Here is a 19,693-nt window from a genome sequence, read left to right on the forward strand (position 1 = left end):
TTTGGAAGGTTCTAAATTTCTGGCTGAACTCTAGCTGTATTTATACTGTTTCAAACCCTTAAGAGTGCAGGGAGATTTCCATCCCCTCTTACAGAGAACATGGCAGTGCAGCCATGTTTTAGCTGCTGCTGTTTAGTTATCCATAACCATATATGGACATCCTGTACTCTCAGTCTATTTTGTTTACAGTATAAACAATCATTTCTAAGTTTCAGGATTGCATTATATACTTAATTTTTATACCTTCTTCATTGTTAGAACAATACGCATTAAATGAGACTACTTAGAAGTCTGTAGCACAATATTTAACTGTATAACTCATAAAACACAATTATTGCTTACATTGTCACTTTGTAATCATTTAGTTACTGACAGTTGGTCAGTACATAGCTTTGAGCAAGGTTTACAGAAAGCAAGAAAGGACTGCAGGTATCCTTCAAGGTTCAGCTGGCAGTTGACATGTAATTGTAGTTACATCATACTGTGTAAATAAATGTACACTGCTTGTTTTCTTCAAGGACAAATTAATTTAAGTTAGTGCTGCTCTTGAAGAATTCTAATCTTGAGAGAATACTGTCAGCAGTTTGCAAGCTGTTCTGAGGACATTTACACGGGCTTTTATTACAAACCTCTGTAGTTTTGTAATATGTTCAAGCTTTACATATGGAATTATATGGAATTAATTCTGCACATGTACATAAAAATACCATAATTATGTCAGAGACCGTGACACTTTCTGAAGGATTTCAGCCTGATGCATTAGTTTGGTTAGCACGTTGCTCCTTCAGGATCTTGATAATCCCCATTTCTTAGCCCACCACTTAGAGGTTTTCCAGGATGTGGTGGTCATCTTGGGGATTTACGTATGACACCTTTCCCAAGGATTTTCATATGTTCTCAAAACACATTTTAATCCTGTCCACCTGTTCTACACCTTTAATACAGCCAGGTGCCGATAAGGATATTATCAGATATTCAATGTCAAACCCATCACCAAGTAAGGTGTGAAAAGGGCTTAGAAAGGCCATTTAAAGCATCCTTTAAAAGGATCCAATGCAGTTAAATTACCCCCATTTCAGGCAACATTCCAAGATTCTGGCCTTCTTATCAGCTTATTTACTTTTTGAAGGTTATTTGGCTATGAGCCCGGTAATGGCTCACCCTCATTTCTTTCTAGCCAGCTTATGAAACTGAAGCATGGAGGTGTCATTCACTGGCCAGTTACTAACATGAAAATTAGCTGTTAATTAGCAGATGTTGCATAAATATATCTTCTTTTAAGGTAAAATATAACTTGCCCACTTCAAAACAGAGTTACTTTAATAGTGAGGCAAGACATAGCTGTAAGCCCTTGGTCCAAATGAACCAGAAACCACGACATAGACAATTAGGTCCAAAGAAGCTGGTCTTTACTGGTCAAATAGAATAACAGAGCATAAAGGAAAGGGTGACAGCTATGGGGCTGTCTGGCTGAAACTTGGTAATATAGATGCACAGGAAGGGCAAGAGATTACATATCGAAAACAAAGTAGTTTCCCAGAGCTTCAAACAGAGAGTAGTAGGCATAACAGTCCTTGCAACCTTGGCTGCAGTTCAGTAGGCATAACAGTAGGCATAACATTCCTTGAGTCTTGGCAGGATGTGAAAAAAGTGAACAGCACTGATATGCCTGACATTCTGCCCCCCTTAAGGCCCCCTCCCGCCTTGCGAGGGGGAAGGTCTATCCGGGTAGGTGGTGTGGAAGGCAGTTACTAAGTGCGGAGCGGAGACATCCTGTGCACGCACCCATTCATCATAGGCAGGGGGGAAGTGCTTCCATCGAATTAGATACTGCAGGGATCCATGTCGTATACGTTAATCTAGGATCTTTGACACTTCAAAATGCTCCTCCCCCCCCCACCATCACGGGCTGCTCAGGAGGTGGCTCCGGATGCCAGTCTGAGGAGGCGACATGAGGTTTAAGGAGGCTGACGTGAAAAACAGGGCGGATACGTCTCAGGGTTTGGGGGAGGGTCAGCTCCACAGTGACAGGATTGATGATCCGGGCAATGGGATAGGGTCCAATGTATTTGGCACTAAGCTTATGGCAAGGTCGGGTGGACTGTAGGTTTTTAGTGGAAAGATACACTAATTCACCGACCTGGAAATCTTTGCTGGGGGAGCGATGCTTATCTGCCTGCACTTTATATTTGCGCTTGGCTTTCTCTAGGTTGCTTACCAGCCAGGGCCAAGTGGTGCGGAGGGTATGTGCCCAAGAGGCTAAATCAGAATCCCCCTCCCCCTCAGGCACTTCTACCGGGGCAATAGGACCGAAGTCCTGACCGTACACAGCATAGAAAGGGCTGAACCCTGTAGATTGATGAACAGCATTATTGTACGCATATTCTGCAAAAGGCAATAGTTCTACCCAGTCATCTTGGTGGTAATTAACATAACAACGTAAATAACATTCCAACACAGCATTAACACGTTCGGTTTGTCCATCCGTTTGGGGATGGTAAGCACTTGACAACCCTTGCTCCACCCCCACCAGTTTAAGGAACACCTTCCAGAATTTCGCCACAAAACTACTTCCGCGGTCGCAAATTATCTTGCGCGGGAACGAGTGCAACCGGACAACATGTGACACGAAGAGGCGAGCCAACTTGGGGGCGGAGGGAATACCCGCACACGGAACCAAATGTACCTGTTTGGAAAATAAGTCAGTAACAACCCAAAGTACAGTTTTTCCCCCACTAAGGGGGAGATCCGTCATGAAATCCATGGCAATCACTTCCCAGGGTTTGCTGGGAATTTCCAGTGGTTGCAGTAGTCCTGGGGTTTTGCCTTGAGATCGTTTGACTGTGGCACAGATGGGGCAGCTGCGAATAAAGGAGTCCACATCAGAACGCATTCCCCCCCACCAAAACTGTTTGCGCAACAAGTGGAGAGTTTTCAGGAACCCAAAGTGTCCTGCAGTTTTAGCTCCATGGGCTAACTGTAGAACTTCTCGTCGAAGTATTTTAGGCACGTATAGTTTTGAGTCTTTGTACCAACAACCCCCTTGCTCAAGTACACCTTGGGGTAAGGTTTGGGCAGTGCGTTCGGCTAGGCACTGAGTCCGAAGGGAGTCTAGGAAGGTATTGGAGATGATCACCCCCTCTCCTTTCGTAGGAGAGGGTGAATCAGGAGCTGGTGGAGGTGGAGGGAGAGGAGGGACTGGTTGCTGCGGAGCGCTGGATATAGGTGGCGCAAGGGGGATAGGCGAGGGAGCCTGCTGGTCCGGGCTGGATACCTTGTCGGCTACGGTATGGTTTTCCTGCTGGAGCCGGGTTTGGGCTCGGGTTTGCACGACCAGCAGGGGCAGGGCTTCCCTTTGCGCCGGGATAAATAAAGAGTCTGTTGACCAATCACGTTTTACTGGGTATTGAGGCAACCAGGATAGGGCATCTGCAAGCACATTCTGTTTCCTGGGTACATGTTTGAGAACAAAATGGAATTGAGCAAAGAAGTCTGCCCAACGCTGTTGTATTGCGGATAATTTATGGGTCCCAGTGAGGGCAGCTAGATTTTTGTGATCGGTCCAAACTTCAAAGGGGATCCCGGATGCCTCCAGGAATTGCCTCCACAGTGTAAGGGCATGGTGGACGGCTGCTGCTTCCTTTTCCCAAATGGGCCAGTTTAGTTGGGAATGTGCGAACTTCTTCGAGAAGTAGGCACAGGGATGCAGGAGACCGTCCGGTCCTCTCTGGAGTAGGGCCCCCCCCCATGGCCACGTCGGATGCATCGACCTGCACAATAAACATTTGGTTCGGATCTGGGTGCTGCAGGACCGGTTCAGAAGTGAAAAGTCGTTTAAGGGCTACAAAGGCAGACTGGCATTGAGCAGTCCACAGTATTTTGGCAGAGAGCAACGTTGCAGAAACCCCTTTGCCCTTCGTTTTCAGGAGGTCAGTGATTGGCAGCGCCACTTGAGCAAAATTGGGAATGAAACCTCGGTAGAAATTAGCAAAGCCCAGGAATTGCTGTACTTGTTTGCGGGTGGAGGGCGGAGTCCAGTTCAGTACCGATTGGACTTTAGAGGGATCCATGCTAAGGCCACGATGAGAGATTATGTAGCCCAAAAACATTATCTGCTTTCGGTGAAATTCGCATTTAGACAGTTTTGCTTAGAGCTGGTGGTTACGTAGTCGTTGCAAAACCTCTCTGACCAGAACAACATGTTCCTCCATGGTTTTTGAATAAATAAGAATATCATCCAGATAAACTACCACGCTGCGGTACAGCAAATCATGGAGGATTTCGTTAATGAGTTGCATGAAGACCCCCGGGACCCCCTTTAACCCGAAAGGCATCACAAGAAACTCATACATTCCAAAACAGCTAGAGAAGGCGGTGAGGGGTTCGTCCCCCTCACGAATACGGACGCGGTAGTAAGCTTCCACCAAGTCCAACTTGGAGAAAATGCGACCCTCCTGTAACTGCCCCATGATATCTGAAATCAACGGTATGGGGTAGGCGTTGGCTTGGGTAACTGCATTAAGCTTTCGGAAGTCAATGCATAAACGCAGGTCACCCTCCTTTTTCCGGACAAAGAACGCTGGGACTGAGTTGGGAGCGTTCGATGGCCGAATGAACCCTCGAGCGAGATTTTTATCCAAAAAGTCACGTAATACAGCGCGTTCGGAAACGCTCATGGGGTAAATCTTGCTTTTAGACAGTGTGCAGTCTTTAACTACCTCAATGGCACAGTCAGTGGTACGATAGGGGGGCAAGGCGTCACATTCTTTAACATCAAAGACATCTGCAAAGTCTCTGTAGGCGTCGGGCAAAGGCGGTGGCGATGCGGCATCGGAGGTTAAAGCTGGAGTGGGTGGAGATGTCACTGCGACTCCCTGTCGGTGCTGTTCGCACATGGGATTGGCAAAGGAAATAGTATCCGTTTCCCAGTCTATATAAGGACTATGGCCTTTAAGCCGATTAATCCCTAGGACAACTTCGAACCGAATGGGGGCTATGGTAAAGTCTATTTGTTTCCAATGGGAACCTATACCCATCGCTACTCCCCGTGTGCGATGATCGACTGGTCCCCCCTTAAAAGGGCTTCCATCCATCTGGGCAAATTGGATGGGAGCGGGTAACGCCTCGGACTTGACTTTGAGGGCTGCAAATGTGGCTTCACTAATTAAAGTGCAACCGCAGCCAGAGTCAATAAGTGCCTTGACAGGCAGTTGGGGGGCCCCCTTATAGTGTTGCAACACTGCGTCCACATAAACAGTGGTTTCCACTTCACTCACCTTGACGGGAGCTTTGGGTTTAGCAGGAGATTCTGCAGGGGTCTGTGGAGACGCTCCACTCACCACAGACCGAATCCGTTTTTTGACAGATCAAGAGGGGTTTCCAGGTTTAGAGCTGAAGCATTCCATTGATCCTCGTCAGAAGAAGGAGAGTTGTCCCCCATTGGGGCACTTATAATCCGAGACCCTGCGGGGTCGCTTGGTGCAGAAAGGTTAGCCGATTCCTCAATGTGAAGTGCAGAGGGTGTGGGTCGTCCCGGCGCTGCGCTGCGGGTGGCCGCGGTGCCTCTGCGTTGAGGTCTTCCTCGAGCTCGGAGTGGCACACTGGGGTGGGTGGTCTCTGGTCGTTGAAGACAAGTCGCTGCAAAGTGGCCCAATTCCCCGCACACGAGGCAAGCCCCCCTCTGGAACCTTGTTTCGCGATCCTGAGATAGTCGCGTTGGTTTCCGCAGGCTGGGGAGCGGTGCTCTTGATGGGGCTTTCTGGGCTCTTATCCTTGTGTCGTTGCCGGACCAGGGATATGAAACGCCGGCGGCTTTCAACTTCTTCCGCCAGTAAAATCCAATCTTCGAGGGTGTTAGGATCGCCTCACATATATGACCAGTTCAAAATGTCAGGGTGTAAGGCTTCCCTGAAGTAGTGGATTAGGGTGGCCTCCGGCCAGTCTACTATTCTACTGGCTAGTCTCTGGAATTCATCTGCAAATTCTCGGACTGGAGAAGAGCCCTGCCTGAGTTGTAGAAGTTCTGCCTTGGCTCGTTCTCCCATAAAGGGGTCTTCAAACCGTCTCCGCAAGGCAGTCATGAAATTGTTGAGGGAGCGGATAGACCGACACCGAGTGTCAAATTGGAGGACAATCCAGTCAGCTGCTTTCCCCGTCAATAGAGAAGCTACAAAACGGACCCGGCTATCCTCTGTGGGAAAGAAGTGCCCTTGTTCCCGCATATAACTGTCCGCTTGATGTAGGAAACAGGGTAGAGTCTCGAGAGAGCCATCATAGGTCGTTTTCAATCGGGGTTGCTTCCATGGACCGGGTATGGGTTGTCCCGGCTGTACGGGTGCCCCGGGAGCTGGTGCAACTGGCGCTCCGGGGACCAGTGGTTGAACGGGGAGGTTAGCCGGTGGTTGAGCTGGCACCACCGGCTGAACTGGTGGGTGAACCGGTGCGGCGGGCCCAGGAAGAATGGGCTGCGCCGGAGTTACCTGCGCCCGCTGTAATCGTTTGTTTTCCTGGAACAAACGTTCCATTTGATTCTGGAGAGGGTCTACACGATCATATAACTCTCGGTTCTGCGCCCACAACAAGTGCACCTCGTCCTCAGGTCCCCCCGTACAGTGCGCCCGGCTGGCCCAGAAGCCAGTGGCCCAGTGGGAGCTGTCTCCATACAAGTCCTCCTCGTCAGAATTGTCGGATCCCCGAAGCCGTTCCGCGAGGCGCCGTGCGCGTTGGGTGGTGCGGGACGGGGCAAAAGTCGGGGAAAACGTTAGTCCCCATGAAGGGTCGGTTTGACCGGGATCCTTGGGGCGCACACTCGCCCGTGCTCGTTCCGCAGCCAACTGTTGCTCCCTGTCCCGTGCGGCTTGAGCTTTGGCGGCTGCTTCCGCCGCCACCGCTGCTTCTCTGTCTGCGAGAGCTTGAGCGGCCTCGAGTTTCAAGGCAACATCCGCGGTCACAAGCGGTAAAAGTTCCTTCTCCAAGAGGGCGAGGAGCGGTTCGGACTCCCCACCCAACAGCGGTTGAATCTGGACCGCGAGCGCAGGTGCATCAGCCCCAAAAGTTGGGGACAACAATTGTGATAGAGTGGCTACCGTAGTATCCTTGGTTAGATCCACAAATAGAAGCGCTGTTTGGATAGTGATCCGTCTCACCTCCGCCTGACAGTCAGCTGCATTCGGCACCAAAGAAAAACTTGCCGGTGTGGCTCCTGCCATGGCTCCTGTTGAGTGAGTTTCGCGAGCAATAGGTTTATCCAACAAACCGGTTAGTATTTGTAAATCCTCCGCTGCTAGTTGGGCATCATCTACCAACCAATCAAGGACTTGGAGGTCTAAACAGGTGTTGGCATCCTCAACGTCAGACATCCAAGGGAAAGTCACTAGAGAACGCCATTGGGACTGTAGTAATCCATTAAGGCGACTAACTTCCGTGCTAGTCCTGCTCAGCTCAGCTACAACGTCCCGTAAGAGATTGGGGTTGTCACCTTCCAGGGTTGGTCCAGACACCCGCAGTCCGGGGATCACAACCGGCTGGTTTGGGACGAACCGCACGGGGCACCGGCCCCTGTGGAATCACTCGGAGAGCGCTCTCCTCGCTCCCATCCGAGTTGCAGGCGAACCCTCCTGGGCTCCAGCCTGGCAGAGGAAAGTAGATAGTGATAGCTGTCACAATGTAAGCCCTTGGTCCAAATGAACCAGAAACCACGACATAGAAAATTAGGTCCAAAGAAGCTGGTCTTTACTGGTCAAATAGAATAACAGAGCATAAAGGAAAGGGTGACAGCTATGGGGCTGTCTGGCTGAAACTTGGTAATATAGATGCACAGGAAGGGCGAGAGATTACATATCGAAAACAAAGTAGTTTCCCAGAGCTTCAAACAGAGAGTAGTAGGCATAACAGTCCCTGCAACCTTGGCTGCAGTTCAGTAGGCATAACAGTAGGCATAACATTCCTTGAGTCTTGGCAGGATGTGAAAAAAGTGAACAGCACTGATATGCCTGACAATAGCAAAGGCAATCAGGAGCTACAATGAATGCAAAATCTGACTAAATAATATCAATCAGACTTCATGGAAATCCTATCAACATAACCATCATCCAAGTTTATGCCCCAACTACAGATGCTGATGAGGAAGAAACTGAAAGTTTTTATGCAAGTATTCAGGAAGAAACTGATCACACACCTAAACAAGATGTGCTGATAATAATAGGTAACTGGAATGCAAAAGTAGGAAACAAAGCGGAATCAAATGTTGGCAGATTTTGGCTACGAGTAAAGAATGAAGTAGGAGAATGACTCATGGAATTCTGCGAAGACAACAATTTGTTCACTGCAAATACATGTTTCAGGCAACCAAATAGACGATTGTATACATGGACATCACCAGATGGCCAGTATAGAAATCAAACAGATTACATAATTGGAAGCAGAAGATGGAGAAGCTCTATTCTCTCGGCCAAAACAAGACCAGGAGCCGACTGCGGTACAGGTCATGAATTGTTAATATCAAAAACCAAGATAAAGCTAAAGAAAAACACCAAAACATTCATCGCACCAAAATACAATCAGAGCAATATTTCTGAAGAGTTTAAAGACTATGTAAAGAACAGATTTGCATTACTGAGTTCAAGTGAATGTAAACCAGAAGAACTATGGGTGGAAACTAGAGACATTATCAAGGAAGAATGTCCAAAGGCTATTCCTGTAGCCAAAAGAAATGAAAAGCCCCAATGGATGACTGAGGAAACTCTTAAAATTGCTAAAGATAGTCAAGAAGCAAAAGTAGAAGGTGACAGAAACAGAATCAAAAGTCTAAGTGCAATGTTCCACTGACTCGCACACAGAGACAAAGAGAACTATTATAATAACCAGTGTAAAGAAATAAAAGAGAACAACAAGAAAGGAAGAACAAGAGATCTGTTCCACAAGATCCAAGAAATCAAAGGGAAATTTAAAGCACTATTAGGCACGCTGAATGATCAACATGGAAATACTTTAACTTAAGAGGAGAAAATAAAGAAAAGGTGGGAACAATACACTGAAAAAACTATACAGAAGAGATGAAAGGATTAGATTCCTTCCAAGAAGAATCTTTTGAAGAAGAACCTACAGTTTTAGAAAGTGAAGTGAAAGTTGAACTGAGAGCAACTGGGAGAAACAAATCACCAGGAGCCGATGGGATATCAATAGAGCTATTCCAAACCACAGAACTGGAGTCCATCAAAATCTTGACAAGAATATGCTAACAAATATGGAAAATAAAACAATGGCCCACACACAGGAAACCATCAATTTACATCCCAATTCCCAAAAAAGGAGATGCCAAAGATTACAGCAACTATCAGACCATCGCATTAATTTCTCATGCAAGTAAAGTGATGCTCAAAATCTTATAGCAAAGGCTGTTACCATATATGGAACAAGAAATGCCTGATGTTCAAGCTGGATGCCGAAAAGGAAGAGGCACTAGAGATCATATTGCAAATATGCGTTGGTTACTGGAGCAAACGAGAATTTCAGAAGAAAATCAGTTTGTGATTCAAAGATCACAGCAAAGCTTTTGACTGTGTGGATCATGAAAAGCTATGGCTGGTTTTAAAGGAAATGGGTGTGCCTCAGCATCTGATTATTTTGATGTGCAAACTGTACTTTGGACAAGAGGCCACGTTAGGACAGAATATGGAGAAACAAAATGGTTTCCAATTGGCAAAGGTGTTACACAAGGATGGATTTTATCTCCCTATCTCTTCAATCTATATGCAGAACACATAGTTAGAAAAGCTGGATTAGATTTAGATGAAAGTGGAGTGAAAATTGGGAGGAACATAAACAATTTGAGATACGCCAATGATACCACATTACTGGAAGAAAATAGCAAAGACTTGAAATGACTACTGCTGAAAGTTGGCGAAAGTGCCAAAGCAGGACTACAGCTGAACATCAAAAAGACAAAAATAATGACTACAGGAGAGTTACTCAACTTTATGGTTGACAATGAGGAAATTGAAATTGTTGAAGATTTTCTATTCCTTGGCTCTGTCATCAACCAAAAGGGAGACTGCAACCAAGAAATCAGAAAGAGATTGAGACTGGGAAGGGCAGCCATGAAGGACCTAGAAAAGATTCTCAAGTATAAGGATGTGTCACTGGCAACCAAGATCAGGTTAATTCATGCCATAGTATTTCCTATTACTATGTATGGGTGAGAAAGCTGGACAATGGAGAAGGCTGATAGGAAGAAAGTAGATTCCTTTGAAATGTGGTGTTGGAGGAGAGTGTTACGAATACAGTGGATCGCCAAAAAAACAAATCAGTGGGTTATAGATCAAATCAAGCCTGAACTGACCCTAGAAGCTAAAACGACTAAACTGACGCCACATTATGAAAAGACCAGAGTCACTGGAAAAGACAATCATGCTAGGAAATGTTGAGGGCAGTAGGAAAAGAGGAAGACCCAACAAGAGATTGATTGACTCTATAAAGGAAGCCACAGCCCTCAGTTTGCAAGACCTGAGCAAGGTGGTTAAAGATAGGATGTTTTGGAGGAGATTAATTTATAGGGTCGCCATGAGTCGGAAGTGACTTGACGGCAATTAACACACACACTAAATATAGTATATTATAAACAACAAACATTTCCATAAAACGTGACCACTTACCAGTACATCTATGTCAAGATTTATTGCATGAAAAGCATTTATCAGCACCAAGCAATTGTGAAGATACTGTTCAGAAGTGTCTGGATAAGTATACATATTCACAAAGTGTGTTGATATCTGCAGAGTAGATAAAAATGAAACTTGAAAATCCAGTAAGCAGGTCCTGGTCTAAGATTCAGCATGGAATCCAGGCAATTGATTTATCATGCTGATGAATATGCTGTTCTGGTCTGACTTTCTATTAACCTACTTTCAAGCATTCACATTTTTCAATTGTGAAACAGTTGATTTCTTTCTTTGTTCCTTTGAACAGCACAGCTCACCTTAAGGACAGCTCTTTCAAAAGATCTCCATGTCTCCGTACTTCTTAATCACAGTTCTTTGCCACTAGGTCCTACGACTCTGCCAAACACTACACCACATTTCCCTTCTGGCTCTTCTCCAAGACACTTTTGCCATTTCATAACCTAACCTAAATCACCTCTCCTGTACTTTCATTTCTACTTAGATCGATGCCTTCCCTAAACCCAGGCATACTGAAATCTGAGCCACAACAGTCTAGCAAGGAACCAGAGGTTATGAATCAGTACAACTATGTATTTATTTGGGCCCCGCACAACAAAACAGAAAAATGATACATTCCCTAACAGGGGTATTACAAAGGTCCACTAGCACTTTAAAGACTACGTTTATTTCAGTGTGAACTTCTGTTTGCAATCATCATGGGAGGGAGATGATGGCCTTTTTCTTTTCTTTTTTGCTGTCAAGTCATATCTGATTTATGGCTACCCCTGGTGGGGTTTTCAAGACAAGATACATTCAGAGGTGGTTTGCCATTGCCTGCCTCCACGTCAAGACCTTGGTATTCCTTGGAAGCCTCCCATCCAAATATTTGCCAAGGTCAGTTCTGTTTAGCTTCTGAGATCTGACAAGATCAGGGTAGCCTGGGCTAACCAGGTCAGGGCATGGCCTATACAGTGTTGACTAACCTGGGAACAGAGTTGGTCAGAAAATGACAATGAGGAACGGGAGCACAAAATCCCACTGGGGAAACTATCAACATGAATTCAGGGTGGTTAAGGAAAGACTAAATAAGTGAGCCTTGTGGATGGCCATGAAGGAAAGGGGCAGAAGACTGATTATTGGAGAGGAGGAAACTGTTCCAAGTATAGCAGCAGAAGGACAGAAGGCACCGAGATAAAAGAGGTTAATATGCAATTAATTTAAGCACAATAAAATGAGTGAGGAGTAGAAGGGGAGAAGAGATGTAATCCAGTTGCCAAAGGTGATGACTAGATAGTACAAGGCTGTCTGATACAGGGACTAAGTGACAGCAAAGAACTTATTCTCTCCTTTCTTCTGTTCATGCTCCAGTCCATCACCATGTTCACACTGTACTATTAATACTCTATTAAAACCCTCAAAATTATGAACATTCTATCAAAAACATTTCTTACCAAATAAGGGCAGTGGCTGGCTACTAGTGCTGCCAGAACTAGTCCATCTTGGAGATCTCTATCAAAGTTTACGATCCATCTTGTAGGCGGTATAACACCTGTTTCAAATGAGATTTTACTGTTTCAATGTGAAAGTCTATGGTCAGTTCTGATAAAACGTCTATATTTCTACCTTTAGAAATGGACATTAATAGCTTACTGGAATTCTTCAGATATGCCTAACTAGATTTTCAGGTTCTAATCCCAACAGCATAATTTCTGGGTGTAGAGGAAATTTGATTTTTAAATTTTTTTGCATTTCTTGATGTACCTGAATCCAAAATTTCTTTGTTTTCTTACATGTCCACCACATATGAAAATAAGTCCCATCTTTATCTTTGCATTTCCAGCAGTGCTTATCATATGCTTCATTCATGTTATTAATGTCTGAGTTATATACCATCTAAAAAATTGCTTGTACCAATTTTCTCTCGTACTATTACTCGATGTAAATTTGATAGACTTAGTCCACAGTTTCCCATTGTTGCATTGTAATCTTTTTCTTAAATTTCTGCATCAATTTGATCATACATGTTTTGACTTGTTCTTGTTGTCTCATATTTAAGCAGCAATTTTTGTTACTATTACACAGAATAATACTTAAACTGAACTTCAGAAAAAAGCAATGAAATCAGAGCAAAAGAAGAACAGTCTCTGATTATGTTACAAGCATAAATACAGTTAAGATATTCCATAAAAGTCTTGTTCTTCATGTTACTTGGACAGTTATGTTGGCTGCCCAGAAGCAAAACCAACACTGGTTCAACTGCCGGCAGAAGTTTGTGATTTCAAAATTTCATATGCCAAAGAATGATCTGAATTTACCAAACATATAGGGAGTGCAATGTTGGTATTGCTGCGTCTGTTTGAAGCACATGAGTTGAGATTCCCAGAACAAGCCCTGCAGGAAACATTAAAGGCCTTATCCAATGTTGTAGGAAGACATATTGAAGATACAGTGAAGCTCTAGGAATTGCCAGGAACTCTATGGTAAATCCATAGAATAGGGGTCACCAACATGGTGCCCACAGGCACCATGCACCTGCCAGCATCTTTACTGGTGCCTCCCTAGGGTTTTTAGAAATTGGATAGGGCCAGGTAGTGTTTTTGCCCAGTATGGGTTCTGATTAGAATCACAGAGTTGGAAGGGACCACCAGGGTCATCTAGTCCAACCCCCTGCACTATGCAGGAAATACACAACTACCTCCCCCCCACAACCCCAGTGACCCCCCTACTCCATGCCCAGAAGATGGCCAAGGTGCCCTCCCTCTCTTGAACTGCCTAAAGTCATAGAATCAGCATTGCTGACAGATGGCCATCTAGCCTCTGCTTAAAAACCTACAGGGAAGGAGCACTTACTACCTCCCGAGGAAGCCTGTTCCACTGAAGAACCGCTCTGTTAGAAAATTCGTCCTAATGTCTAGATGGAAACTCTTTTGATTTAATTTTAACCCATTGGTTCTGGTCCAACATTCTGGGGCAACAGAAAAAAACTCGGCACCCTCCTCTATATGACAGCCCTTCAAGTACTTGAAGATAATTATCATATCCCCTCTCAGTCTTCTCCTCTTCAGGCTAAACCTACCCAGCTTCTTCAACCTTTCCTCATAAGACTTGGTCTCCAGACCCCTCATCATCTTTGTTGCCCTCTTCTGGACGTGTTCCAGCTTGTCTACATCTTTCTTAAATTGAGGTGCCCAAAACTGAACACAGTACTCTAGGTGAGGTCAAACCAGAGCACAGTAAAGCGATACCATCATTTCGCGTGATCTGGACACTATACTTCTGTTGATGCAGCCCAAGATCGCATTTTCCTTTTTAGCTACCGCAGCACATTGCCCCAATGCATCTACTAAGACCCCAAGTTCCTTTTCGCACACATTACAGCTAAGACAAGTCTCCCCCATCCAATAATTATGCATTTGATTTTTCCTACCTAAATGCAGAACTTTACATTTATCTCTGTTGAAATGCATTTTATTGGTTTTAGCCCAATTCTCCAGCCTGTCAAGATCATCCTGTATTATGCCTCTGTCTTCTACCATATTTGCTACTCCTCCCAATTTAGTATCATCTGCAAATTTAATAAGCATCCCCTCTATTCCTTCATCCAAATCATTTATAAAGATGTTGAACAACACGGCCCAGGACAGATCCCTGAGGAACTCCACTAGTCACTCCTCTCCAAGTGGATGAGGAACCATTAACAAGCACTCTTTGGGTGCGATCTGTCAACCAGTTACAGACCCACCTAACAGTAACAGGATCTAAATCACATTTTCCCAATTTGTCAACAAAAATATTATGGGGAACCTTATCAAAAGCCTTACTGAAATCTAGATAAACAATGTCTACAGCATTCCCCTGATTCAGCAAGGTAGTAACTGTCTCAAAAAAGGAGAATAGATTAGTTTGACATGACTTGTTCTTGAGAAACCAGTGCTGGCTCTTAGTAATCAGATCCATCCTTTCTAAATGCTCAAGGACTGACTGTTTGAGGATTTGTTCAAAACCTTTTCCCGGTATTGAAGTCAAGCTGATGGGTCAATCCTCCTTTTTCCTCTTCTTGAAGATGGGGACAACATTTGCCCACCTCCAGTCTTCTGGCACCTCACCTGTTCTCCAAGAATTCTCAAAAAAAATGGCAAGAGGCTCATAAATTACACCTGCAAGTTCTTTGAGTACCCTTGGTTGCAATTCATCTGGCCCTGATGACTTTTTTTTTCATTTAAAGTAACTAGGTGTTTGTGCACTACCCCAATGCCAATCCTCGGCTGCAAATCCCTTCCCTCATCATGTGTTCGGTTTATGCCATGTTGAGCACAGCTCCCCTCTCAAGAAAAGACTGAGGAAAAGTAGGAATTGAGCAGTTCTGCCCTCTCTTCATCTCCTCTTACAATTTCATTGTCCGGTCCCCACAATGAGCTTATCTGGTCCTGGACTCCTTGTTCTTATTCTTACTCTGTTCATAGGAAAAGAACCTTATTTTGTAGTGTTTAGCATCTCTTGCTAGCCTAAGCTCATACTGAGCTTTAGCTTTCCTAACACCCCTCTTAACCACCATATTTACTACTAAATTTTCACCATAAAACTTATGTAGTTAGATACATAGATGTTCTTTACCATTTAAGATCTTTTTTTAGTTTCTGAAATGTAAGATTATAAAGGCATAATCAAGTATTCCATTAGTGGGTCAAACCTTCATTTGAAGCACAAATCAAAAGAATTATTTAAATAAGTTTCTACAGCCATTCTTATCACCTGGATAAGAGGCAGGGCTTAAGAGATTGTCACAGAGGAGGGAGGGGGAAAAATCTATGTGGAAACAGTATTTTACTTAGTGTCTTGTTGCATTAGGAGCATGAGGATATCATTCATGACACCATAAAGAAAAAAGATACAGCACATGCAAGATCAAACTTATGACTTGTCACTTTGCCTCACTTCTCAATAGCAGCTAGTTCAAAGATTTCATTTCAATTTCATGCCAATGTTCACTCGCACTGAACTAAAAGTACTGTTTGCTCTAACTAAATGCCAAAGTCCTCACACTATTGGACTTTCAAGAATATTTTGCCATCCAGCTTATATTAAAGGGGCCCAAGAAACAGTAGCTCCACACCTGCCATTCCCCCCCCCCCGAATGTTTTCAAATGTTGGACAATGGGAAATGTGCAGATATTTTGAGGGATTCTTACATATAAATACAAAGTGTCATTTTCCCAGCTGTGCAGGACTGGTGGAAATCCTATTTTGCAGAAGGCTATATTGCACTGGTTTTTTTAAAAAATTCCTGGGAAGCCCAATCCTGAAGAGGGGGCAGATCCATGGTGGCCAGGAGCGGTGCAGCTGCGCTGCTTCCTCAGCAGCTTCCTGGCCGCTGTGGATCCATAAAAAGAAGTTTAAAAATTAAAAAAACAAGAAAAGGGGGAATTGCCTCCAATGGGGCTGCGCCACCAAAAAAGGTGCAGCATGAGGGGGTGTTCCCGGGGTGAAAGGGGTGAGGAAGCTGCCTAATGGCAGCTCCTCCCACAGAAATACCCCCCATGCTGGGAAAGCACAGAGTCCATTATGTAAGTGGCTGAAGCATCTCATATGAAGAGTTTCCATGCCAGCACCAGCCATCAACACAAGTGTGCAAAACTGGAACAGAAAACACCTAGTGTCTGTAAACTAACTTCAAAATCTGTTTCCAAGTTCTGGTTAATGCGAATGACTGAGCAAATGCAACATTAGCCTTGGTTAACACTGAAAACAAAAGGAGTGGAAAATTCAAATAGGACTGAGGAGGAAGGAGGGAGGGATAGAGCATGCAAACATGGGGGCCACTGCCAACCTATTAATGATGGATAAGAGTAGGTCCATTCTAATCACGGATAAAAGTGGATCTATCCAGCTCCATCCCAAGAAATAACTTTAAAAATGTGCCATATGCTTTCGAATAATTTATTTCCTATAATTAGAACAAGTATTGTAATGATCATATATCAAAAACTGTTAAGATCCACCTACAGCATGACTAAAAACCAGAATGAAAAGGAGGCTAAACAGATGGACCAGGACCAGTTCTCAGTGGCTCCTGCTGATTTCTATGAGAGACACAGTTTGCGTTGATTTGTCTTGCTGCTGTCAGCAACTACTATGTGACGGCTTTGCAGCATCTGAAAAATGGAGTTAGCAGAAAGGGACTACTTTCAGTTTCAGTCAGTTTGCTACAAGTATCTGAAGGAAATCTGGAGTGGGCTAGTCTTTAAATCAAGCTGGTCAGAGATAATTATTTGTTTTCTTTACATATTCTAAGTTATTCCCTGGATCCTGTAGACATGGGCTTGTCGTCTAAGATATTTTCTACTTTAAGTGCAGAAATGTCTAGACTTCTGATATCACCTACAACCCTTTTTTTGTCATCCTGTAGCAGCCAACTTATGGCAATCTTGCAGGTTTTTCAAGGGAAGAGAAGTTCAGAGGTGGTTTGCCTTTGCCTGCCTCTGAGTCACAACCCTGGAATTCCTTGCTGGTCTCCCATCCAAGTATTGACGAGGGCCAACCCTGCTTAGCTTCCAAGATCTGATGAAATTGGGCTAGCCTGCGCTATTCAGGTTGGGGCTCAACACAACAGGTCCCTCCAAACATTAGGGTCATTGGGGACAAGAGAAGGTTTAGGGTCACTCCAGTGGAGTATGCAAAAGGGCTGCTTCAAACAGTACAAATCTACTCATGAAATCAATCAATCAAATTTTATTTCGATACAATATCAGCTCTGAATAAAAATCAAAGTTAAGTTAAAATAATAAAAGTTGATGGTTCTCATGAAAAATAATTTTTATGTTGAAACTAATCAAATTTCAGACAGATACGCAACAAAACAAATATGTATCTAATCAGCAACATGGATGATTCACTTGTAGTGTGTGTGCTTTTTCCTGTAAAGAAGTGTGCTGTCTGTGGGACTTTATAATGTCTGAAGCAGACTTAAGTCTTTGTTCCTAACAGGAAATAGGAATCATCATAATCTATTACAGATTATTTTTCATTTAGCCCCAGAACTGAATTATGGCTCTAAACCACTGTACAAATGGCTTGATTTTTAAAAAGTTATTTCAGAGATGAAATACTACAGATAATCATGGAAATTAATAATACTTAACTGTAAATGATTGACAGCCAGTGTAGAAACTGTCATATCTTAAAGTTACTTATTTTTTCAAAAAAATAAATGCTATGAAGTATTTTCCCTCACCCTTTTGGCAGTCCTTCCACACAATTTTTCGTGTCTTTACATAATGTTTGTTCATCCAAGTAAGAAGAATTCTTTCAGGTGGTGAATATATATTACTGGACAAAGGATCAGTACTTATTTTTGGCATGATTTCTTCACCTTCTGGACTGCTCGAAGTGCTACCCTCAACAGCTGAGACACGCTGGAGAATGAAAATCTGAAATGTAAAGCATTCAAAAAACAGATCACAGTTTTAATACTAGAAACATTCATACATTTGAAGCCTCTTTGTATAGTGTACAACGCTATAAAGAAGCTTTTGCAAGCTTGTTAAAAACTAAAATGGTCAAACATATAAAACCCAAGTCCCACTTCAAATAGACCTCTAAGAGAAACATCCTTTACCTACCAACTTCACTGTGCCCAATGCCTTCTTTTAGTGGTACCTTTCTTTGGTGAGGCTCATTTGGTATGAAGAGTTAATGGCCTTTTTCATAGTGGCATGCCCCCAATGGAGGCCTATGGCACCTTCTCTGGCAAGGCTTTAGAAACTGTAAGACCAGGACTTTGAATATTATTGTATCCTAAGTGATTGTGGGTTCTGCTAAGTTGCCAGAGTTCTCCCGAACATTTGATTTATCTGTTAAGTTTGGCTTCTTTCACTACATCCTGAAGAACTAGTCGGCTAGGCTGATTGATAGTTCCCACAATAGGAAAAGGGGTGATTTTTTTTTTTTTGCAAAGCTCCTGTGGGGGCATTTCCACTGTTATGGGCTCTGGAGAGGTCGCCCCTCCTTTCTCCATTGACAAGAGTTAGCCAATTAGTGAAGGAACAGAGAATCTGACTCTTACCTTCCTACTCGTGTATGGAGGCGGGGGGGGACCTCTTCCGGACCCCATAGCTTCGGACCCCCTGAACCAATCTTAACCAAACTTGGGGGTTCTTGCAAGGAGAGTCCCTGCAAGCTACCCTGCAAGTTTGGGGGCTCTACCTTAAAAATGCCCCCCAGGAGTTTCGCAAATCTTGGAACAAGGGCAAGGAAATACATAATATGGGGAAATCTCATTGTACATTTCCATAGCTAAATGTTATGCACATGGGAGGGGAAACTCATTCAGAGTTTCCATTTGCAAGGCAACCATGCATTTTTAACACTTAGCTCTGCTGTAAGTGGAGCATAACATCTCACCTTGTATATCTGAAGTAACACATCTGTCCATGACCGTTTGCCGATAGCCTCAAAAGTGCAGTTATCCAAAATATCAATGTCCTCAGGCTCAAATGTCCTAACCTTCAAATAAAAATGAAACATTAAATTAGGAGGTTAAATTTTAATTTCACTCTCAGAATGTGCAAAAAAGAATACCCAGCATTAGCTACCAGTATCATATATAATTGTATCTGCAATAAACTTGTTATGCACTCATAATCAAGTCTGCACATGTGTTAGATGCACAAGATTCCATATCAGACAATGCCTATTATGACTACAATTCTCCACACATTTGTCTGGAAGTAAGCGCTATAGGATTTGCTTCCAAATAAACATGCAATGTATTGAACTATAAACAGACTTCCATCTGGGAAACAGCAAATCCCATAGTGAGAATCCATACTGTTATACGTTAATTCACAGCCTTCATTGGTTCATTTCTTGTATTATATGTTTATTATGAGACAGAAAGCATAGAACACTGAATAGTGCCTGTAAAGGATTGCTAATAAAGGAGTCACAAGCAAAATAAAAAGTGACATGTGTCTCACATGTGCAATTATGAAAGATGTTTTCAAACAGGTTAAGAGTTCTGAATCAGGAGAAAGTTT

At 43.7% G+C, this 19,693-nt stretch overlaps 1 protein-coding gene across 1 annotated transcript in view; it reads right to left on the reverse strand.

Moving 5' to 3' along the window:
• Positions 1-19,693, reverse strand: part of CFAP47 (cilia and flagella associated protein 47) — a 380,184-nt gene that overhangs the window by 208,429 nt on the left and 152,062 nt on the right. Inside the window, exons 38-41 of the mRNA XM_056861810.1 lie at positions 19,059-19,160; positions 17,890-18,085; positions 12,110-12,207; positions 10,653-10,769 (exon numbers count right to left, since the gene is read on the reverse strand). Coding sequence (XP_056717788.1) covers positions 10,653-10,769; positions 12,110-12,207; positions 17,890-18,085; positions 19,059-19,160 — 513 coding nt within the window. The remainder of the gene's footprint in view (positions 1-10,652; positions 10,770-12,109; positions 12,208-17,889; positions 18,086-19,058; positions 19,161-19,693) is intronic.

This window comes from Euleptes europaea, chromosome 16 (assembly GCF_029931775.1).
Source record: "Euleptes europaea isolate rEulEur1 chromosome 16, rEulEur1.hap1, whole genome shotgun sequence".
Lineage (NCBI taxonomy): Eukaryota > Metazoa > Chordata > Lepidosauria > Squamata > Sphaerodactylidae > Euleptes > Euleptes europaea.